Source organism: Xyrauchen texanus, chromosome 16 (genome assembly GCF_025860055.1).
Source record: "Xyrauchen texanus isolate HMW12.3.18 chromosome 16, RBS_HiC_50CHRs, whole genome shotgun sequence".
NCBI lineage: Eukaryota > Metazoa > Chordata > Actinopteri > Cypriniformes > Catostomidae > Xyrauchen > Xyrauchen texanus.
In genome coordinates this window covers 25,581,148-25,605,891 of record NC_068291.1, presented here as the reverse complement: position 1 = coordinate 25,605,891, position 24,744 = coordinate 25,581,148, and the positions used below count along the sequence as shown (strand labels likewise).

General features: G+C 41.2%; 1 protein-coding gene across 1 annotated transcript; it reads right to left on the bottom strand.

Moving 5' to 3' along the window:
- Nucleotides 1-4,771: 4,771 nt before the first annotated feature.
- Nucleotides 4,772-24,670, bottom strand: e2f2 (E2F transcription factor 2). The gene is made up of 7 exons (XM_052145914.1): nucleotides 24,032-24,670; nucleotides 12,441-12,543; nucleotides 11,958-12,177; nucleotides 10,847-11,008; nucleotides 10,455-10,569; nucleotides 9,906-10,086; nucleotides 4,772-7,198 (listed from the first exon to the last, which is right to left on the bottom strand). Exons 1-7 carry the CDS (start codon nucleotides 24,296-24,298, stop codon nucleotides 6,927-6,929), a joined length of 1,320 nt encoding a protein of 439 aa, XP_052001874.1. The 5' UTR covers nucleotides 24,299-24,670; the 3' UTR covers nucleotides 4,772-6,926.
- Nucleotides 24,671-24,744: the final 74 nt, after the last annotated feature.

Here is a 24,744-nt window from a genome sequence, read left to right as displayed (position 1 = left end):
TGAGAGCTGTAAGCTCAGTGTTAGCACAAGGCAATTCGCCGGCAGGGTCCATACGTCACTGCGACACGCCCCCAGCCAGCATTCAGCCCATATCTGTGCGAGCAAAAGCCTGGGAAAAAATCCCCGACATGCCGAAATGGGTTTTGAACATAATAAGACACGGTTACTCGCTTCAATTCGCCACGAGACCACCCCGCTTTTCAGCGGTGGTCGAGACGAAAGTGAGGAAAGATGTTTCACATGTTCTGTGCACCGAGGTGCTCAAACTGATAGAGAAGAGCTATAGAAACTGTTCCTCCCTCTATGAGCTAGGCGGGTTTTACAGCCGCTACTTTCTCGTCCCGGAAAAGGACGGTGGCCTCCGCCCCATCCTAGATCTCAGACATCTGAACAAAGCTTTAATGATTCGCTCGTTCAGAATGTTAATGACCAAACATATCCTCGCACAAGTTCAGCCCGGAATTGGTTTCTATCAGTGGATTTGAAAGACGCTTACTTTCACATTCGATAGCGCTCATCACAGGCCATTTCTGAGATTCAGCTTCGAGGGACAGTCATACCAGTACACAGTACTACCATTCGGCCTATCATTGGCCCCCGTACATTCACGAAATGTATGGACGCAGCACTTTCCCCTGAGACAGCGGAGAGTGCGAATACTGAATTACCTCGACGATTGGCTAATCCTAGCACAATCAGAGAGTCAGTTAACGACGCACAGATCTTGGATTATCAGTCATCTAGAATGTCTGGGTCTGAGAATCAATTTTGCAAAGAGCGTGCTATCCCCAGCCAGAATATCTCTTTTCTGGGAATAGTGCTAGACTCAGTGCAGATGACGGCGCCTCTCATCAGAGGCTAGCGCTATTCGGCGCTTTGCAACATCATTCAGAGCGGCGCCAGACGCCCGTCAAACGATTTCAAAAGATGCTCGGTCTCATGGCCTCGGCATCAGCTGTACTCCAGCTAGGATTGTTGCACATGCGTCCTCTCCAACGCTGGCTCAAGAGCCGTGTCCCCACTCACGCGTGGCGCTCGGGCCACTTTTTAATCAGAGCGAATCACGGCTGTATAAAAGCCCTGACGCCCTGGAAGGCCGTCGACTGGTATCAAACCGGCGTGAGTCTGGGCGTGAACATGCGGAGAAAAATTATCACGACAGATGCCTCCAAAATAGGATGGGGGGCCCTTTACGAGGGTAGACCTGTCTCCGGTTTTTGGTCAAACCCGGAAAAGCGCCTACATATAAACTGTCTGGAAATGAAAGCGGTCGCCTTGGCTCTCAGAGCCCTGCTTCCGTACCTGAAAAACGAACACGTCCTGGTCTGAACGGACAACATGAAGGTAGTGTCGTATATAAATCGCCAGGGTGGACTCAGGTCGAGCTCCCTGCACTCTATGGCCAGGGAGCTCATCTTACGGTCACAGCACAACCTGCGCTCGCTGAGAGCAGCGCATGTGCCAGGCATCCTGAACCAGGGAGCGGACATGCTGTCCAGAGACAAGGTTCTCCCAGGAGAATGGTCTCTCCACCCCTGACGGTCCAGTGGTTATGGCAAACCTTGGGCTAAGCAGAGGTCGACCTCTTCGCCTCCAGGGAAAATGCGCACTGCCCTCTTTTCTTCTCAAAGAGCACGGACGCTGCCGCCCAAGTCTGGCCGAGCCGCCCCTTGTATGCTTTTCCCCCGATCGCGATGCTACCTCAGGTCATCAGTCGGATCAGGGAGGTGAAATGTGCAGTGCTCCTGGTAGCCCCACTCTGGAAGAACCAGACGTGGTTTCCAAAACTGATGCAGATGATGCAATCTGCCCCATGGCCGATTCCGTTGAGGCTGGACCTCCTCAAGCAGGCCAACGGGATGATTCTTCATCCCCGCCCCGATCTGTGGGCCCTTCATGCATGGCCCCTCAACGGGTTCCAGAGAACCTCCCCAGCGGAGTGTTGAGAACCATCACTGAGGCGCGAGCGCCCTCTACGAGCCCAAAAGTGGAAAGTGTTCAGTGACTGGTGTGATACCAAGAGCTTGAACCCCAAATCGTGCGAGATACCAAGTGTACTCGCCTTTTTGCAAGAGCTGCTGGAGGCGGGCCGCACACCCTCCACGCTCAAAGTCTATGTGGCTGCCATAGCGGCGTCACACAATCCTGATAAAGGATGCTCATTAGGGAAAAACGACCTAATCATTTGTTTCCTAAGAGGCTTAGGAGGATGAACCCTCCTCGCCCCCTCGGTACCGATCTGGGACCTGGCCACGGTCCTGGACGCACTCAAGGGTGCCCCGTTCGAACCTCTCCGAACCGTGCACCTTAAACAGCTCTCGCTCAAAACTGCGCTCTTGCTGGCACTCGCCTCAGTCAAGAGAGTGGGCGACCTGCACGCGCTGTCATCAAACGCTGCTTGCCTGGAATTTGGACCTAACGACTGCAGAGTTGTCCTTAGGCCAAAGCACGGGTATATTCCTAAAGTGCTCTCCACACCCTTCAGAGTACAGGTGATATCTCTGGCAGCGCTATCATCTTCAGCAGACGAAAGCGACGCTAATTTACTCTGACCGGTCAGGGCACTCAGAGTATACGTGGAACGTTCTGCCACGTTCAGACAGACGGAACAATTATTCGTATGCTTTGGCGGCCGCACTAAAGGTCTCGCAGTTTCAAAGCAAAGAATATCGCGCTGGATAGTAGATGCTATAGCGCTGGCTTATGAAGCCAAGGGCCTTCAATGCCCCTTAGGCGTCAGAGCTCACTCTACGAGGAGCATTGCCTCCTCGTGGGCGTGGTCGAGTGGGATACCCATTGAGGATATTTGTGCAGCGGCAGGCTGGGCCTCTCCTTCGACATTTATCAGGTTTTATAACCTACAGGTCCCCTCATTGCATTCCAACATTCTATCAGCCTGACTGTAGTATGGACTGGAGTACATATATGCTGAGCATTATCTCCTCCCTTATAAGGTCCGTCTCTGACTGACTTAGGGAGTTTTTTCAGTAAATAGAAAAATCAGTACATAAGATATGTGCGTGTGTTTTTACAATGAGCGCCCCACCATGGGCCACCTTGGGGCAAAGGCGCTCTGTATTATCCCATTATATAGCTCGCCGTTGGCCGGCTCGTTGAATAATCACTTTGCTTTAAGGCTCAGGCATCTGCCTCTGGCTTTATAGAGCGAAGTCAGCACGCACGGCGTTTTGCATGGTGTTCCCATAGCGTAAGCTACTTACGCAATAGGAGAGACCTCTCAAAAGGGAACGACTCGGTTACTAACGTAACCTCGGTTCCCTGAGAGGAGGGAACGAGTACTGCGTAAGCTGCTGTGCTTGTGCTTTGTCAGTCGCTTCAGTTGATTGAACCTAAAGAACTCTCATGACGGGGCGCCTAATATATAGCCTTAGCCACGCCAATCTTGGCGGGCTCTGAGCGCGTGGGCGTGAAGCGCTCATTGGTCGCGTGCTCAGAGTCGCCCGTCATTGGTTCGAGCAAGTTGCCGCAGCACAGCCAATGACCGAAGCTGCCTCGGCTCATTGCTGTCTGCTGTGCAGCTGCAATGCGTTTACATAAAGACTTCAATATTTCTCGAGAAACGGAGTTTTCCCATAGCGTAAGCTACTTACGCAATACTCGTTCCCTCCTCTCAGGGAACCGAGGTTACGTTAGTAACCGAGTCGTTTTTTTATCTATATTAGTTCAATAAGTTTTTACCATTGTTTACTACCAGAATCACAGATTTAAAAAAATAACCATGCTTATCTGGCCTCCTTGGTTAGCTGCAATAATGTAAGCAACATATCAGACAACTTGGAATGATGAATAACTGCGGCTGTTTATCATTCTGCATGCATCTCTGTCAGCCTTCATACTCCTGTCACTTTCACTTACTTGTCTTTATGGAATTTCCTTATATGACATGTTAAAATAATGGTTCATCCAAAAAAAATAAAAAAATAAATGCCATCCCAGATGTGTTTCACTTTCTTTCTTTGGCAAACACTAACAAAGATTTTTAGAAGTATATTTCTGCTCAGTAGGTCCATACAATGCGGCAAGTGAATGGGCACCAACATTTTTAAGCTCCAAAAGGACATATAGGCATAATAAACGGAATCCATATACTTCCAGTGGTTTAATCCATTTCTTCTGAAGTGATCTAATTGATTATCGGTAATAACAGACAAAAATACAACTCCTTTTGGACTATAATCACTACATCTGCAGTCTCCTTGACAATCACGATCTCAAGCTCGATTACACATCCTAGCGCCATCTAGCTGTCTGCGCATGCGACAAGCACTGGAAAGTGTAGTTGAGCTTGTAAACATGATTGTGTCTAGTTACTGCAATGGCAAGTTGTACAGTGAAAAAGGAGTCATTTATTGGTCTGTTCTCACCCAAAGTCGAATAGTTCGCTTCAGTCTTATGGATTATGTTATGCTGCCTTTAAAAAGCATATGCCTAAGGTTATTGGAGCTTCAAAGTTTTGGTCACCATTCATTTGCATTCTATGGACCTACAAAGCTGAGATATTCTTCTAAAAATCTTTGAGTTCTGCAGAAAAAATAAAGTCTTACACATTTGGGGTGGCATGAGGGTGAGTAAATTATGAGTTTTCATTTTTGGGTGAACTATCCCTTTAACTTTCTAGTCTAGCTCAATGACCACTGGCAAAAACAGTTAAACTAAAATATTAAGTTACTGTATACATATACACAGTGAGAGTGTATTTTTTAACTTTTAACAGAAAAGCTTTATTAAACAGAATAAAAACCAGGTCGTTATTCATTTTAAACACCACAATTTATCAAGTTAAGTGCTGCCTGTTAAACAGAAGGTCTTTCAAAAATAACACATCCTGAGACAATAACCAATAAAATGCTAAATACATAAAATACAAAAACTATAAATACAAGCTTATTCTGTACAATTTTAAAAACATAATGCTTTTTAAAAAGTGAAAACGCAAAACAAATTATTCCAAACATTTCACTAAAGACTACAACCAAATGCACAACTGCCAAATCTTAGACAACACTTCAGCACACTCATGCATATACAAACACACATTTTCAAGTTTGTTAGGACAGGACAGTTGCATGAAGCAAAACCCAGGTAATAGTTTTGTACACCCTCACACAAGATATAGGTTATCCATAAATTAATCAGACAAATATCAAATCTGATTACAACTGCTCTTAAACCAAACCTATAGGCACCTTGCCAAATGCTGAATCAGCCTTGGAAAACTATTTCTATTCCAGAGCTTAAAGTTCTAGTATCCTAGGTTAGACAAATCTAGGTGTGATCAGGTGTAAAAAAAAGAATTTTAAGGCCAACGTTCCAGCACCCTGCAAGACCTTTGTCTTTTGGTTCAGTTTTGTTTTTCCCCATTTGAGAAATGCTTCAAAAGCAGAACCATATTCAGTGCAGAACACAATTAAACTGGGTGTGGGAATGTAGTTTTAAAAATGAAGTTATTCAAGTTTTCCATATTGCCTCCCATACCAGACATGCTCTGCATTAAAGATGGGTGTTTTCAAACTGTAAATGTCTTTTTACATACACCAGATATAAACAGTTACAATTCTGCTTGGTCTCTGCTATAAAGCCTAGCATTAAGGTGATGGCAAGAATCCAGACCCCCAAAAAATATAAATAAAATAAAAAATCTGGAAACAAAGTTCACTTTGAATTCCCAGCAGTTCATGGAGCAGTTCAGTGTTCATACAGTATCAAAGGTTTCTGCCAGATTTCATTAAACATCCCTTAACTACTCCAAGAGTGGAGCAGAGAACCTTGAGAACTTCATTACCATAATTTCACAAGGAAAAGTTGATTCTAGTAATTGAACAGACCACAAAAGTATAAATATATCCATTTGAATAAAACACTTGGAAATGTCAAATTTTGCTGCCAACTCATCCCCTAGGGTTTCTGCAACACAGACATCCATGTCAGTGTTTAAAACCTTGTAGGCATTAAATAGTTTCTACATATTCAAAACCTGGGAAGGCCACTGCTACAAGATCAAGCTACTACCTCACTTTGGCTTAATACACTAAAAATGGAGGTAGAATGAACAGACAAGCACCTATTTCAAAAAATAAAAGCACTGCTTTCAGTTTGAACAGATGACAAGTAAATTTGAATCATTTTAATAAACATAGCTTTTCAGATCTCTGCTTCACTTGAGTCTAGATTTAATGAGTCTGGTTATAATGCTAAGGTATAAACCTTATGATGGTTCATATGTCTTCAACAAACACATTTTTATTAGCACCTTTGCCTGAGGGCAGCAGGAAATGGTCACACAGCCCTCTACTGACAATGTATTGACAGTACTACCATTGCTAAAGCTCAAAAAAGCTTTAAAAATGACCTGAGTTCCATACATCCTATTTAAGAATTATTCACAATTGATAACACAGTATGTTCTGGCTCATACCAACACACAAGGCAATTACACAGTTTTGGATTATGGTCAATACTAAATAGAATCACAAAGATCAACAACATTGCCAATGGGCAAAAATACAAAATAAATTGTAATAATTAAAAATCACATGACAAATACTTGTTTTTTGTCAAAAATATATATAACTAAACTATCCAAAAGAAAAAATACCTTACTATTGTATGGCTGACAGAAAAAAATATGGCTTCATTATGTATCTGAATTACATGGATATCCACTAGAGGACGCCTGATCACTTTTTATATAAAGTATTTTCGACTCCTAATCACTTAAGTGATTAAACTGTGCAGAGTCTCCATTCCACGTTCGGCCATCTTCATGGCATCATGGCATGTGCACTATATACTACAACTTCATTCTATCTCATAATGTGAAGGTGTCTGTTGTAATGTGGATCAGGGTCTGAATTGATCTAAATGACACTATCAACTAGGGTTTTGTCAGCCCTGGCATTAATGCCTCATGTTTTGAGCAGATCTCCCAGATCATATGTGTCAAAGAAGTCAGATACACCTTCTCCATCATCCAGACTCCAGAGGTAGTCATCGTGAGTGAGATGAGGAGAGAAACTAACAAAGGGGCCAGCGGGGTCAGATGTGAAGGGCATTCCAGGCAGCTGGTCTTCTGTGATCTGTAGAAGGCTAGGAGGAAGACCCAGAATCCCTTCTACATCAAGCAGAGAGATGCTACCGTTGGTGCATGTCATCGACGGCTGAGGTTTTGGTAGCAAACCTGTGAAGAAGGACTAGATCATCAATGAGTCTTTGATCAGTTTGTTTTTTAATGTGGTTTGTTTAGCTGAATTTGACTTAAAAAATGGAAAACATTCAAATATATTAAAGTATACTGTTTTACTGGTGCCCATTTGTGTGTGTGTGTGTGTGTGTGTGGGGGGGGGGGGGGGTTATTAAATAGCATGAAATTGATCTTCCCAGTTTTCTGCCTTTCACTGCTCAGGGTATTAGTCAAATGAAGGGCTCAGGACTGTGTGCGTTCTTATGGTGCCATCAACCAATGAGAAGTGTAATGATTTCATCGTTACTAAATGTTTTCCCCCACAAATTTGACTGTAGGACATTTTATAATGGCTGACTGTATTAAATGGCCCAAATGACTGTGCTAAAAAACAATGACGCACATGACCACCTTTTTATGGACAACTTTTTGCAAACAATGTCACCATTAGGGTTAAAGCGATCTGCTGGAGCAAAACTGCATGTCAGAAAAACACCCAAGCACTATATCTTATCTGCATCCTTTATTAAAGTTAAAGTAATACTGAAGTAGGTCATGAAAATACACACAAACTCTGAATTGGCATTTCTCTGTGTGGTCAAAGCAGCTGCTATGAGTCGCAGCAAGAGATTGAAACTGCACCCGGCTGATGCACACTCTCTTGCGGAGACGCTACCCCCAACGTATTGAATTATAATATATGTGTTATGTATCTTACAATAAAGAAATTGGTGATACGCAACTCTATTAAGAAAGTGAAAACTGTTTTTATGAGACTTAAGTGAACAAAAAGGTGAGAGAGGGTCTCTTAGCCCATTATTCACTGCAACAAAATACGTTTTTTTGGCTATAAATTTCTAAAACTCCTTTAAAACAAGACACATTTACTTGAGGCTATACTGAAGAAAATATTAAAAATTGCTTTCAAAGAATGTTGAATATAATCTTGAATATATGTGTATTTTGTCTTTAAAGTTGCACTCAGTAAATTTTGTCTTTGTGTCATTTTGGACTTACACTGACACCTAGTGACTTGGAATCAGCATCATTTAAAATCAATAGTTTTCAGTTTCAGATGCCATTGTAGAAATGTAGTATTCACAGTCAGCCATGATTACTTTAATCAATGAGTGAAAGTGTCAAATAACAGGACGGTTACTGAGATTATGCAAGTAGTATTCGGCTGGTCAAGTGATCCTATCATGGCAGCCCCCATGTGCGGAACCTCTCCATGTAGAATAAAACATCTTTTATAAGGTTACTGATATAACTGGAGTTTTCATTTGAATGTGAATGGTCATGAATTCCTACATATATTGCAAAAATACAATTAATATCTATAGGTGTTAAACTTTTTTAATGAGAAAAAATACCTTTAATGCATTGACAGAAAACTACACTTTATACAAATTTAGGGATGTCATAAAATACTGATATATCGATTATTGATCGGCACACTATTTTATCGATATATTTTTGAAGCATCGTTATTTTAAAATTAGCCAATATTTAAATTAGAAGCCCAATTCGCATGCTTTCCAATTCGATCAGTTGGCCTCTGTTTAACAGTCTGGTGTAATAGCGTTGGGAGACAACAAGAGGGCAATATAACATGTATCTCACTCACACACACACAAACACAGGTCGAGCTGAAGCAGCGCAGGAGAATGCAATCCAAAGTTACAAAGGTTTTTGTACGTCTTCAATAATGAACAATGTGACATTGATGAGTTGGCAGGTTAGTGAAACTGGTGTAACTGAATGTTTAGAAATGGCGACGTTTATTATGCAATTTCTCTGTATGTAGCATGGAATATGTCGTTCATTCAAGCAGTCAAACCACAAAACAATATACTTGTAACTGAAAATACATTGTGTAGGATCACAATTGATCTTCCAGTGATCAATATATCAGATCAGTATATAATTTTTTTGTAATTTGATAATGATTTGGGTCCAATTGAATGGAAAACTATGTGAGTTGCACTCGAGACACTTAAGAATGTTGACTCTGAGCGTTGGTGGTTTGTGCGTACCCTTGTAGAAAATGAATAATTGTTTCTAATTTTAGAACGGAAGAATTTTAATTACCCGAGATATATCGATAATCATCGGGAAAACTTTTCGATTATCGATGTGTGAAAAAGGCACTGATCCCAAGCCTATACAAAATATTCAAGCTATATTGTCTGAAAGCAAGTCTAAATATCTTATATGTTGCTTCTCTGGTAACGTAAATATATCTTGTTTTAAGGATTTTAAGATATTTTTAAATGGAAAACAAAACTAAAACACCCGGTAACAACAGGATTTTTTTTGCAGTGAATTTCTTCGTGAATAAAAATCCTTAAGTATTTTTTCCTGAAATTCAGTGAAAGCCATTAAGAGGTATTTTTAAAATATACTTTTGTTGACTTTTTTATTTTTAGTAAGCACAAATTTTATATAACCTCTTAACTCGAGACACAAGCTGAACTCTCGGTTAAGAGCTAATGATTAATCGTTGCAATAATCGCCCTGAATAGCACTTAGCACTTAATAGAATTAGCACTTACTGAAAATAAAATGGAATAAAAGACCCAGTTTTGCATCGTTTAAAAGTTTACTTGCGTTGTTGTTTTGCAGGACCATTTTAACACTTTTTTCTTTTTTTTATCTTAAAAAGAAAAAAAAGAAAAAGGTAAGCTCAGGGCAGTTGTCTCACCCTCTGCTTGCTGGGGTTTTGCAGGTGGGAAGAGAGAGGGTGTGGTGGCACTTGGGGTTTGTGGGTAATCTTTTCTGGGTGTGGCATTCTTGACAGGACTAACATCCTCCAAACATTCTTCAGGACACAAGAACACCTCAACTGGACCATTCTTGCTCTTCAAGTAAATCTGCAGTGACCCCTGATGATGAAAAGTGACCAGTGAAACATGCAGGAGTTACTGTATTTTGAACACTTACTAGGTGAAAAATAATTATTGTAAGTTCCTAAAAAAACAGCGATTACTCATAATTTAGGAAGTATAAGCATGATCAAAATTAATAAAATATCTTATGTTATTGAATTCAACAATTCAAAATAATTTTAACAATAAAGTTAAAACCAAAGACATAAAGGGACGAAACCTCGGTTCACAGATGACATTCAAGGCCTTTTTAAATCTTAAAGAATAATGCAGATGGCTATAAGTTAAATCACAAATATACATTTTAATCAAGATAATTAGGAAGATTTTATTCATTTTCAATATATGAAAATACTACTACTGACCCCGGATGCCTCTGGAACTTCCAGTTTGGTTTCAGACGGAGCTTTAACAGCAATCACTGTTTGATCCTTCAGGCTGACTATAGAACGAATGTCCTGATGCGTTACATATCCTAATGTGTGCTTGAGTTAAGGACAAACAGCTTTTAAAATTTAATTTCTTCACATTTATAGCATAAAATGTATAATTTTATTTTATTGCACTACAAAGATTCTCACTTTAGGAGAATTGCAAAAATGCTGACAGTATTATTATCTATGCTGCTTACATTTTGACAGCAGGGATGCTCGTTGTTTGAACAGCATGTCTGAGCATGCTCACAGGCGTTTTCTGTACAAATGACAAACCGCTCCTTCACATTTCTTCCCTGTACAAACACACACTGAAAGGATATCGTTGGTTGTCATTGTTCTCTGTGAGTTCTCGTAGTCGTGACGAGCTGGACAGAATGAGGTTGTCCAGAGCTTTCTCTTGCCTGTCTAGCTCAGAAAGTTCTTTCCTCAGAGTGCTGGCCATCTCTGCACCACTGGCTGACCCCTCAAACACACCACTTACCCTAAAGCACAGAGCAAACAAAGGACAGACTGTTTGAAACATGCATAGACAAGCAACAAACCAGGCAGAACAAAGAAAACTTAAAGCATCAACAAAGGCCTCAATATGGAAAATAAACATTTAATGTTTTATTAGGTAAAACAGAAGCACCACTCAGCATTCATTAAGAGAAAAATCTAAATTAAGACCTATAAAAAATGTTATCAAAAAGGAAAAAGGGTCCCGTAAAGAAGTCACTAAACCATCTTAAAGGAATAGTTCACCTAAGTATGATACTTCTCTCATTATTTACTCACCTTTATGCCGTCTCAAACTTGTATGACTTTCTTTTTTCTAAAGAACACAAACAAAGATAATTTTGATGGATATATGATGTGAATGTATCCATATAATGCCTATACAAGTCAATGGGGTCCATCACTTTTAACCTCCAAAAAGGACATAAAGGCAGCATAAAGGTAATCCATACAACTCTTCTGAAATTATTTGATGATTTAATCTGATGTCTCCTCGGAGTGATTTTCACACGCACTGCACGTGTCAAGTGCTAGGAAGTGTAATCTAGCTTCAAATCACGATTGCGCCAAGAAGACTGCAGATGTCAAGATTTGTAGTGAAAAAGAAGTTACACGGTGGTCTGTTCTCACCAAAAAAATCCCTTCAGAAGACATGGCTTAAACCACTCAAGTCATATGGATTACCTTTATGCTGCCTTTACAGTATTCTGTTTTTTGAGCTAGAAAGTGTTTGACCCATAAATTGCACTGTATGAATATAAACAAATCATATCTCCATAAAAAAAAACAGCTTTGTGTTCCACGGAAAAAAAAAAAAACCTATTATCATTTTTGAGTGAACTTTTACTTTATGGTTCATGTCATATATGAGTATTTTGTCTTTGACAAACAAAGTATGTATTGCTAACTAAACATTGAACCTAACACACTTACATCCATTGAATGTTGTTCTTAGATTTCTTGCGTATGAGCTGCACTCCCTCCAGAACGTTTGTGATGTCATAGATACGTCTCTTCTGAACCTCCAGAACCTCCGTGGCCCAGTTCAGATCTAGAACCCCATCAGGCGATTCACTTAGTAAGCCAACAAATTTCTTAGTAAGCAGCCCAAGAGAAGTGTCGTAACGAGTGCGCTCACCGGGAGACTTGGGAGCTATAGAAAGAAAGAAACATAGAGAGATGCAAAAGGACTATTTAGCTGCAGTTGTAATTAGGGGCAGGTGTTTAAAAAAGGTGCGTTTGCTTCTCAAACCTTTAAAGTGAGGGTCCTAAAACATTCAACGTGTGGAAACTGTGGTCTTAAATAAACAAAGGTCTTTTATCTTATGCACTTAATTTAACTACATCAAAACAAATATTTCCAATGAAATACAATCAGAATAGAGGCTTTGTTCTAGATCATTCTGCTTTACTCACTTTTGGGGCTTGGTGCTCTTGCAGATGCCGAGTTTCCTTTCCCTTTTGGTGTGCAAAATTCTGGGAGATACAGTGGCTCTTCCAGATCTAGCCTCCTCTTGGCCTAAGACAAGAAAGAAAAAAAAAAACAAGAGAGTGGTGAGGTTGTTTTAAAGTATAAAGATAAAAGCACAAAGACATAACAACTCCTTTAAAATAACTACGAAAAACGTCTAGGTTACAGATGTAAGCTCCGTTCCCTGATGGAGGGAACGAGACGTTGTGTCGAAGAAGCGACACTAGGGGTCTCTCTTGAGCGCCGAATATACCTATGATCAATGGAAAAAGGCCAATGACAGAATTAGCATTAGAGGTCGACCAATTAATCGGCCGGCCGATTAATCGGCCGATTTTTTGCATTTTTTACATAATCGGCATCGGCCAATATCCACGCATATCAAGCCGATTATTAGGCAGGCGCATCTGTGGGCAGCCTAGTGTTGTTGTGGAACACGTGTTCGACACACGCTGCCCCTAGAGTCATTTTCCAGCAGAGTGAACGGACCTCATCCAGTGCCTAAGGAAGGAGCTAAATTCCTTGGAGAAAACAGTAAGGATTAAATTTGTATAACTTCTTTAGATTTAATTAAAAACTTTTGATATGTTACTGCCAACTTCAAGAAAAAACGTGACAAACGCGATAGGCGACATGACGTTCGGCTACTTTGGATATTGATAGCGTAGTTGAATTTGCATTATCACAGCAGAAGGGTTGCTATCATGTCACAATAAGTAAGCAAGAATTTTGCAATTACAGACAGTGAATCTGAGACTTTTATTTGTTCTGTTTGTGTGTCTTATATTTGAGAGGGTTGTCACTCAATGCAGAGAAATAAGTAATAAAAAAGATACCAACGCAGTATAGGCTATTGAAGGACTGGCTTTGGTAAGCTCGGACGTTATCGGTTCTGCTGTCGGTACTGGAGAAATTTAAGAAAATACATTCTTTATTGCTATAAAGAGAAAGTTATTTTATCTCGCCAGCCATTTCTATGTATAATAATATGAAACCATTTGCCTGTGATGCAATTTAGCTGTTCGCAGTCAGAGAGAGAGAGAGAGAGAGAGAATTCGCTCACGCGGTGCCACAGCGAGCACAAAACGAGCCCAACACGAGCCCAGCTTAATGAGTGACAGAACTAAACATTCAAACATAGCCTGGTTTAGATCTGTGATTATTAGTCTGATTTTATTTTAGATTTCGCCTTCCAAAGATTATAAAAAGAATATTTATACATAAGTCGCATTCTGTCTAGCACAACTTCCTTCCCTTCACAGCGGTGCACTGACATTTCTCCCTAAAACTCAAACTTAACGTCAGAATCAGCACGATCGGTGATTGTTGTAAAATACAGTCTAGCTACTGGGACGCGTTTAATAATAAAAAGAGCGCAAGAGATACTGTTCCCAAGGCGGCGCGCACTCCGAAACACACCGCAATGAGACAAGCAAACTATAGGATACTTTGGGTTTCATGTACGCATCTAAATGATCAACTATACACAAAAATATGTCAAAACGACCGGCTTGGAGATTCACTTAAACACAGTTTATGTCTTAAATGGACGTAGTTATGGAAATAGTTGGGGAGAAAATATGCTGCATCAGGAGCTTATTAGATCTGAACTCGGTCTTAAAGGGGAAGCTGTCTATTAAACATGTGACAATTGAGCCATTACTGCGAATCAAACAACAAAAGGCAAAGAGAAAATCACTTCCAGCTCTTGAATGAATAACTTCTGCATTAATAAGGATTAATCTATCTATGATAAACTATGCAGTGTTATTTTACAATTGATTACTTTATTAGATTTCTTTTTAGACCACACCTGAACAGTAATGTTAGTAGACCTTCCTGAAATTAAATCACTGTGCCTATATAACGCTTATCTTTGTTTAATATATATATATATATATATATATATATATATATATATATATATATATAACAAAAAGAACCGTTAAGAATACCGTTAAAGTACCGGATCGATAAGCAGTATCGGTAAGATAGTAATACCATTAAAACCTTAACGATACCCATCCCTAGTTATGCCTGTGCTTCTCTTGGATGCTCAGAATATTGGATTACGTGTCTGGATTGCTCCTTAATTAAAGCTGCATTTGGATCTCAACCTTCGTGTCTCGGAGCAGTTCGTAACACCTGCTTTGTTTATTTAATATATTTGTTATACATTATTTATACAATCTGTTTTTACATTATACATTTTTAATTTAAGTGTACAAGTGCAGATTGGTCAAGTGTTCAATAAATGTATTTGTTGAGAAATGTTGTCTATCTTAAGTAATTATTTGTGTTACATGTTATCTTTCAAATAAAAGGTTCAAATAAGAGGTTAAAAACAAGCACATATCGGCCAAAATAAATCGGCAGCATTAATCGGCCGACCCGGATTTCAAAAGATCGGCATCGGCCTGAAAAAAAACAATATCAGTCGACCTCTAATTAGCATGTCCCGCCCCTGGACATACGGGTATAAATACGTCTGATTCATTCAGTATTTTTCTGAGGAGCCGGAAATGGTCCAGCCACAACAGTGGCTTGGCTCAGCGACGTGGCCGGGAGGACACAACGTCTCATTCCCTCCATCAGGGAAGGAGGTTACATCCGTAACAAGGCGACGCTTCCCAACCTGGGAACGGGCCGAGCCTAGCCGGGCCTCTTTTCTCTCTATGTTTCTCGCATAGTGTCAACGGCTGGGCCCTTACACACATCGGGGAAGGGGGTCTTACCCAGTTTCCTATTCTTTCAGGGGGAAAAGACCCTGCGGAGACCACACCTGCCCAGAGAGGGGGAGGTAAGAGTGGTGACATACACCACATGGGCTTTTAGGTCACATGTGGGAAGTGGGAACCTCTTCGGAGTACGGAGGAGTTGCTACAGACACGGCGACCGAGGGGCAGTGGGAACTGCCCAAGGGAGACGCGGGTCCGCTCGTAAGGGGACTGTACCATGGAAAATACACACAAGGGGGAAGTCGACGTAGAACCTGACCTGTGGAGCACCTATTCTAGTACAGGGTAGATCTGAGTACCCGCAGTGGCAAATTCCTCTGCTGAATTGCGGACCCAGAGGGCTAGAGAGTAGTCATCCAGGGAGCCGAGTGAGTGGGATCACCTGGGAGAAAAAGCACACGGTTTTCTGAGGGAAAGGGCACTAGGTACAAGCGATCCACCCGGTAAGTCCGTCAGTGTGTTACCGAGTTCTACCTGCTCGGACCTGAGGAAACACAAGACGAAACTGACTCTACCCTGAGATTGTAAAATCTTGCAAAGTTAATAGGTGTTGCCCAACCCACTGCTCTGCATATGTCTGCCAGGGAGGTGCCTCTGGCCAGTGCCCGTCAGGATGCAACACTCCTTGTTGAGTGTGCTCGGACCTGCAAGGGGGGGTGGGGGGGTACGTCCTGGGTGCTATAGGCCAATGAAATGGCGTCCACCACCCAGTGGGAGAGCCTCTGTTTGGAGACAGCGTTCCCTTTCTGCTGTCCACCAAAGCAGACAAAGAGCTGCTCAGAATGCCTAAAGCTCTGCATGCGGTCCAAGTAGGTACGCAAAGCATGTACCAGACACAGCATCGAAGGGGCTGGGTCTGCCTCCTCCCAGGGCAGCGCTTGCAGGTTCACTACCTGGTCTCTGAAGGGCGTGGTAGGAACCTTGGGCTCGTAGCCCGGCCACGGTCTCAGGATCACATGCGTGTCTGCCGGACAGAACTCCAGACAAGTGTCGCTGACAGAGAAAGCTTGCAGGTTCCCAACCCTCTTGATGGAGGTGAGCGCGATCAGCAGGGCCGTCTTTAGGGAGAGGGTCCTGAGTCCAACTGATTCTAGCAGCTCGAAGGGGGGTCTCTGAAGGCCCGAGAGGACCATTGAGAGATCCCAGGAGGGGGACAGGCTTGGGTGGGAGGGATTTAACCTCCGGGCGCCTCTTAGGAACCTGATAATCAAGTCATGCTTACCCAAAGACTTGCCGTCTACTGCGTCGTGGTGGGCTGGGATAGCAGCTACATACACCTTCAAGGTGGACGGGGACAGCCTCCCCTACAACCTCTCCTGCAGAAATGAGAGCACTGACCTGACTGCGCACCTTTGTGGGTCTTCGGCCCGAGAAGAACACCAATTCGCAAACAAGCGCCACTTTAGGGCGTAAAGTTGCCTGGTAGAAGGGACTCTGTCTTGGTTGATCATGTCTACGACGGCAGGTGGTAGATCAGCTAGATCTTCTGCATCCCGTCCAGGGGCCAGACGTGGAGGTTCCAGAGGTCTGGGTGCGGATGCCAGAGTGTGCCCCGTCCCTGAGAAGGAAGGTCTTTCCTCAGGGGAATTTGCCAGGAAGGGGCTACGAGGAGTACGAGGTCCAAGAACCAAGCCCGGTTGGGCCAATAGGGAGCCACTAGAGTGACTTGTTCCTCGTCCTCCCTGACCTTGCACAGCACCTGTGCAAGAAGGCTCACTGGGTGAAATGCGTACTTGCGCAGCCCCATGGGCTACAACGTCGAAGTGAGCGACAGACGGGGAACCTGGTTATCAGCATTTGAAATTAATTACTGTAAAATATGGAATGATTGCCATAATCAGAAAATGATTATTGTGACTGGGTATGAGAAAAATCTCTTTCTTTATGCCTATAACTGTCTAGTAGATACAGAGGTTAATTCAGTTTTTCCACCAACTATTTGAGTGAATGAAGCTACTGAGGTTTTGAATTGTGCCCACAGTTTTCTAAATGTGGCATTGCAATTACTGTTATGGTTTAGATTATTTATATTGTGAATGCTCTTAAGATAATACAGATATGCTTGTATCCTCCTCAGAAAGAAGTGTGAGTGTGTTGAAAAGCTTTGGCAGTGAGACACACTTGAATGTAAGTGTAATTTGAATTGTATGCCACTGATCAAGAACAATCCCTCCTCTTGAATTACACTCACTCAATGCTTCCTCGAATGCCGGCTGCCACTTTAAAACCAACTCTAAAGAAAAAAAACAAAAACAGGAAGTTCTTGCCCTCTCTTTATCTTGAGTGGAGGAAGGAATTCAAACATTTCACACTGACACCACAGACGTTTCATTCATGGATCACCGGCTTTATATAAATAGAAAGTTACAAATGTACACACATATACACCTTCACTATAAATAACTGGAAGGTTTGAGCTTTTGAGAAGTATGACAAAGCACACAAATGCTAAGACAAATACACAAGCCAGAAACTGACAACCAGATTTTATAATTCACTGGTGAGTTTGATGGTTTCAGAGTATCATAGAGCTTTATATGACTATATGTTTTCCGCATTGCTCTTTATTTCCCTTAAAATTTTTAAAGTCCCAGTGAAGTGCCTTGACAAGCAGAATTCGATTTTGTGCTTTGAAACAGGAAGTGTGGGCGGGACATGCCGAACAACTTGTCCCATTTGCAAAATAGCCAATAGGCTTCAGTTTACAACACGCACACGCATGCCCCTTTCCACCATGCTGCTTAGGTCAGAGACACTTACTGGGGAAACTTGAGAAGTGATCTCAATAACGGCCAGCTTTTCCAAAGACTTGAGAATCAAACATTGATCTAACTTACAACATTAATCCATAACCAGCCCACAAACACACACAGTACATTGCGGTATTGCTTACAACAAGGCTGGAGTCATTGTACAATGCAGATAAATGAGAAACAAGCGAGTTAAAGATAATATATCCATGTTTTGAATCAAAATACACTAAACATAAAGAAAAAAGAGCACTTAATCGAGCTGTACATCCCAAGAAATCTCCGGCTCCACAAAAAATATAAAGAAACTCCAGCAACTTTCCTAACGTTTAGCTCCTGCGTTAGTGCGAAACATTCAGAAGTGAAGATCCTTATACCCTATTCCGTTCAAGGACAAATAACCTTTCACTGTGAGAGCTTCAGATGACTGAAATGTGTTAATGGTCAGTCAGAACTCACTTTTAAAGTGAGTCTTATTGGAAAACCTGTATGGAACGAACCTTCCTCATGGACTGTGCTCTCTTTGAAGTGCCCTGGGAAGGCATGCTCGGCGCCAATAAGAATACAGCCAGACATGTAGAATAGTTGTAGGGAGAGGGTGCGTTCTCATTCTAGAATGCATTTGATTGGACAAGGTTTCACAACCTCTATGTGACGTCATGGATGTTCCTGAGTCTTTTTAGTCGCAAGAGAGAGACTAGAGATTTTAAATGCTTATTTGTTCTGAAAACAAATGTTGTCAACATTTTGATGTTCACTATAATATAGATGACTTTAAAAGCTAACAGATATGGACTTAAAGCAGTAAAACTTACATTTTGATTTCACAGGGTCTTTAAGGATGGCATGGCCTGAACAATTACACATTTCTCAAATCTTTTGCATTCCACCCCATGCAGATGGGCTGGTTTAAGCAGTACAACTCCACAAAGAACTTGTTTACAAAGCCAATTGAAATGGAAATCTGCACCCACATGCCTGTTTTATCTCCAACATAGCTCAGTCCACACATACATTAGACACAAACCAATCCAGCAGGTAAGATGTTATTTGTTATAATCTACAACTTGCCAAAAACAGATCCTTAAAGGATAAAGTTTAGATCCTTAACATTTACATTTATTCATTTAGCTGACACTTTTATCCAAAGCGACTTACAATTGCTATATATGTCAGAGGTCGCAAGCCTCTGGAGCAACTGGGGGTTAAGTGTCTTGCTCAGGGACACATTGGTGTCTCTCACACCAAAGGCATGTGTCTTATCCATTGCGCCACACCACCCCCCATATCAAACCTTAAGGTTTACAAACTCATGAACAATCTCCAGACAGAGGCACAAAAACCATATATGCAAGGCATGCAATGGGGGCGTCAGCAGCTCACTAAAGTTGGTGCAATCGGCCCCCTCGATCCCTCCAAAAGCCCTCCCCCCTCCCATAATGGATGACACTTACCCACCCACCCTCGCTTGACAGATACATGGGGCACAACATTTTATTTTGTATACCTGCTCGGAAATGACTAATTGCGCCCCTATCTCCAGACCAACAATTTTAATACTAGACGTTACTCAGGTAATTAGTGTCTGTTGCAAACCTATATACTGTTTCCAGCAGTAAAGACGTTTGATATACAGTTGCCCAATTCATCCCCATTAGAAAAAAAGCAGGCAGATCTAATGAAAGTAAATGAACAAAACAGGCAACAATATGTCAGGAACAATGGTTGCTCACAAATCAGGTCCCTCCGTAATGTCATTCGAGGCATGTTAACGTATAAGCTTTCTAATTGGTCACAGAAGCTAGTAAAATTGTTTTGAATATTTTACCTTATAATGTAACATTCTTATAAAAGGTGGTACCTCTATAACAAACATTGAGCAGCCTACTCATCTGTGTGTGTCTTCAAAAATGTTTGCATTGTCCAAAACTAAACATCTACACCTGTTACTGACATCTGTAGCTACGAGCAGGTGGTTGGGGCAGAATAGGATTTGTGTGGTACGGTTTCTCAGAACAGCATCTTTTATGTGTAAGTCCTTGTGGTTGATTCTGCCTATTTCCTGTGTCAGTGGAAAATGAGAAGTGAAAAATGCTGGCTAAGAGCGCATGGAGTGGAAGCTGAATCATTCACTTCTAAGCACTGATCTAAGAGCAGCTTTACCTTATAAAATTCTTTGACCACTATTAAGATTGTTAGTATGCTTTCCGATCAGCAGATCTATGTAAAAACTGGTCAAGCCACTCAAGGCCCAGAAGATTCTTAAAGATATGCAAGTCTATTGTGTACGCTATTATCATAAACCAAAGCAGTGGCTGTTCAGGTTAGCACAAATGCCCACGTTTAGGTGAAATTTATGAGGTTATGTTTGCATTAGTGTCTAGGTACAAGAGAAAATGCATCTCTGTTTTATTGGTACAACCTTATGGATGTCCTTTGAAAGTCTAATCTTTAAACCACATTTATTCCTAATAAAAAAAATGTGTCTCAGCTGACCATTTAGCCTAATGCATTCAAGATCAGTAAATCATATTCAATTGATTACTGCACTATCTGTCTTCTCACTTTTAGAAAAGACTACACTTAGGATGCACAATGGTACAATGCCCTTGGTGGGTAGTAACAATCAACTTCATCATTAAACACAAAATGTTATGTGGAAAATTTTGCCTCCCCTAACATTAAGAATGTACAACCTATTGCACAAACTTTACATATATTACTCACAGCCTCATTCTCAATTTGTATCTAATTAAAAATATATAAAATACAACTAAATAGGTAAAGTTTGTCAATACAAACTTTGATAATGCCTGACAACGCCTGAGGTGTTTTTTAAAAACCATTTCCTGCCTGAAGAAAACAGGTTTCTGTACGCCTACACACAGATACAGATGAGAATAATGACTTGCAAACTCATTGTTAAAAACATACACACTCTCTCTTTGCAAAGAGTAAAGTGAGAAAGGTCATTCTGCTTCAGAATGATGACATAGTCCGAGGTGTCAAAGTGAAAGAGAGACACAGGCAAAGAGGAGAAAGGGGGAAGTCCAGATGAAAAGGGAGAATGGAGAGAAAACTTTTGTAATGCAAAACTTTGGCAGACGGGGCTAAGCAGAGTGATCTCATTTACACAGAACTAAACAGCTTGGGCTGTTTTACCCTAACACTCTTCACCCACCTTGGTGCAACACCTGGTTACTGGAGGCCCTGCAGGGGGAGATAGGTATATTAATAGAATGACATGAAGTATACTGACCTGGGGGACACTTAGACAGGGGGAGGGTTGTCACCAGGGTCTCCAGAAACAAAGCCAGTTCATATGTACTTCGACATAGTGATTGCAGACCAGTGGCTAATCATTAGATTTCAGACATGTGAGATTTGGAGTGAACCAAAGACCTAGTGATCTCTCTGACCTTCTCAAGCCTCAAATTTTAGCTGCGTAATTTAGCTGTCTAGAAATTCCCTTTATTCCTTCACTGGAGTTTGCAGAAACCATATTTCATTGACAACAATTTCTGCTGCATTCTGTATTGTTGTGCATTTGCTAAATAAATTTTAACTTGACTTAAAGGAATGTTCCTGGTTCAATAAAAGTTGAGCTCAATCGACAGCATTTGTGGCATGATACTGATACCCACAAACATTTATTTAGCCTCTTCCCTCCTTTTCTTTAAAAAAAAGCAAAAATCTTGGTTCCAGTGAGGCACTTACAATGGAAGTGAACGGTTACTCAGAATACTCCGTTTCAAAAGTTTAGCCAGAAGACATAAAAGATATGTATGTAAAAATTATTTTAGTGTGATAAAATCAGTAACTAACCTTTTCTGTATAAAGTTATAGCCAATTTTATAACTCTTTTAAAGTGGCCAAAAAATTCTCAGGAGCACAGCTGGAGAATTGCAGAAACTAGTTGGGTCTTGGGGTCAGAAAGTCTCCAAAACTTAAATCAGAAATCCCCCACATCACAAGTTGTTTGGGAGGATTTCAAGTAAAAAGCCTCTGCTCTCATTAAACAACAAACTCAAGCATCTTCAGTTTGCCAGACAATTCTGGAACTTCAAATGGGACCAGATTCTATTCCCAGATTAAACAAAAAGAGCTTTTTTGCAGCAAACACCAGAGATGGATTTGGTGCACACAGAGAGGTAGCCATATAGAAAAGTACCTCATGCCCATGGTTAAAGATGGTGGTGGATCTTTAAAGTTGTGGGGCTGTTTTTACGCCAAAGGTCAAGGACATCTTGTTCGAATACATGGCATCACAGACTCTATCAAATACCAACAGATAAACAAATCTAAACCTGACTGCCTCTGCCAGAGAGCTTTAAATGGGCCGTGGTATGATCTTCCAGCAAGACAATGATCCAAAACACACAACAAAATCAACACAAAAATGGTTCACTGACCACAAAATCAAGGCTCTGCCATGGCCATGCCAGTCCCCTGACCTGAACCCCATAGAACACCTGTGGGGTGAATTGAAGAGGAGAGTCCACCAGTGTGGAATTTAGAATATGAAGGATCTGGAGAGATTCTGTATAGAGCAATCTTTTTCAACATCATTTGGCATTATAGGAGAAGACTCTGTTATATTGGCAAAGGGAGGTTGCACAAAGTATTGAATAAAAGGGTGCCAATAACTTTGCCACACACATATATTATACAAAAATATTTAATTTTTGCTAAAACTTGTGCTGCGTTTGCAAATGTTTGATATCAATTAGAGGAGAGATTTTTGTGAATATTTTGAATGAAAAGTCAAAGGGATAAACAATAAAGACTGTTTATAATATGAAAATAAAGATTTTTTCACAGCCTTCTTTGCTCATGTTTACCAAGGGTGCCAATATTTTTGGCCACAACTGTAAAGTCAGCATAAAAGTAAACCGTAAGACTACAGTCTAAAGACATTGATTAAACCACTGGAGTCAGATTGATTATGTTTATGCTGACCTTATTTGCTTTTTGGATCTTAAAATGTCTGGTAAGGAACTTTGGAATCATGGAAAAAATGAAGAACAAGACTAGTATTCTGTCCAAATCTGACCATAAATATTCATAAGTGAGAAACCATCTGAGTTGATCAGGTTTCATATACAACTCAGAAAAGCTTCTTGAAACAGGCTTTTGTTGTAAGCTATCACAGTTTATACATGTGCATCAATTCCTCCTCAGAGACGCCCGGTCTGTTATCAGCCCTGCCCCATATTCTGCAGTGTGAGCCTGTAATCATTTATTTTGTTTATCTGCTGGAAGCAGTAGCTTTCTTTAAATGTTCACTTGAACAGTTTCTGGAGCCCATAGTGTGACCTTGACATTTTCAACAGGTTGAGCTTGTGAGACAGGTGCACAATGAGGAAAGGGAGGCCTTACAGCTGTATCATCTAAAAGCTGCAGAATCAGAAGTTGTGTTTAGGAGTTTAAACACAAAAACTATCATATGTAGTTTGATATTCTTTGTAATATGGCTGGATTTAAATGGCTGTTTTTTAAGGAGGCAAAAACCATTAATGTTTAACTAAATGTAGAGGGGCAAATGGGTGAGTCGTGGCCCAAATATTCGTATACTATATGTTTTGATAAATCTGAAGGATACTTTTTTCCTGTCAAATGTGAGAAGCGTTGCTTGGGACACCCTTCCCCCGCTTTACAATTAGGGCTGGCCCATATAAATATATTGTATGGGCCAGAAGCCGTAAAGCACCCTTCCCCCATCCACCAGCCTCTATCACATCCCCCGCTGAAATAACCCTCTTACCTAAAGGTCCTGTTTGTCCAAATGACGGAAATATACATGAAGTGCTGTGGTCATGCTCGCCAATTACTGGCTTATTTTATTCATTCATGAGGAACTATTTATAAAGAGTACAACAAAGATGGCACCAATAAAACCTGGTCGGGCCACAAACTGAGGGACTGTAGCTGTGCGTTAGTAAATTACATATTATTGCATTACTACAACATGAAATTGCAAGCATGCAGAATCATGACGTTGCATTAAGAACTTGTTTAGTGCATGAGTGATGGTGGAAAGAGGCTTACCGGCAGCCGGCCGGAGGAGGTCCGCACAGGCTTAGCTTCGGGCCCGTGGGGGGTCGCGTACAGGCAGTTGGGTCTCTGCTCCGCAGCTGTCGTGTTGCCGATTTGAGTGAAGTATCCAGTCGGTACCGAATTAATAGGCGGGCTCGAAAGTCCAGTGTTGAAAAAATCCGTCCTCAACCCGGAGAACATTGTTTTGTGCGGGCACGAGAGTCCAGCGACTGCGCCTCTTCCTGAAGCAGGAGAAATCCCTCTGGGTATCCGCTTCATTTAGCACGCGAAATTAACGAAACCCCGCGAACGTGATGCAGCTCGAGCAAAAGAATCTCGCAATTGCTCAAAGCTCGACTTTGTTTCAATGCGGAACGAAGCAAACGTCACAATAAACGGAATTGGAAACTCTGCAAATGCAACAGGCAAAGAGTAAAATAAATACTGTGGGAAATATTGAGGATTAATAATGCGTTAAAAATGACAAAAATACAAAACTATTACTGCTTTGGGATCAATTCTCTCTCCCAGGGCTCTTTGTTGTAGTTGCACGAGAGAGGCTAAGCCTTAATAAACGTAAAATAACTTAAATTACACGTCTATTAAAATATCCTGCTTGCTTTAGCTTTATAAATCTACGTTTTAAAAGCAAATAAAGCTTGTAAATAATGCTCTTCTTGTTGTTCTTGCGCAAAGCCGGTGATGGTGAGAAGTGTTCCTGTCGG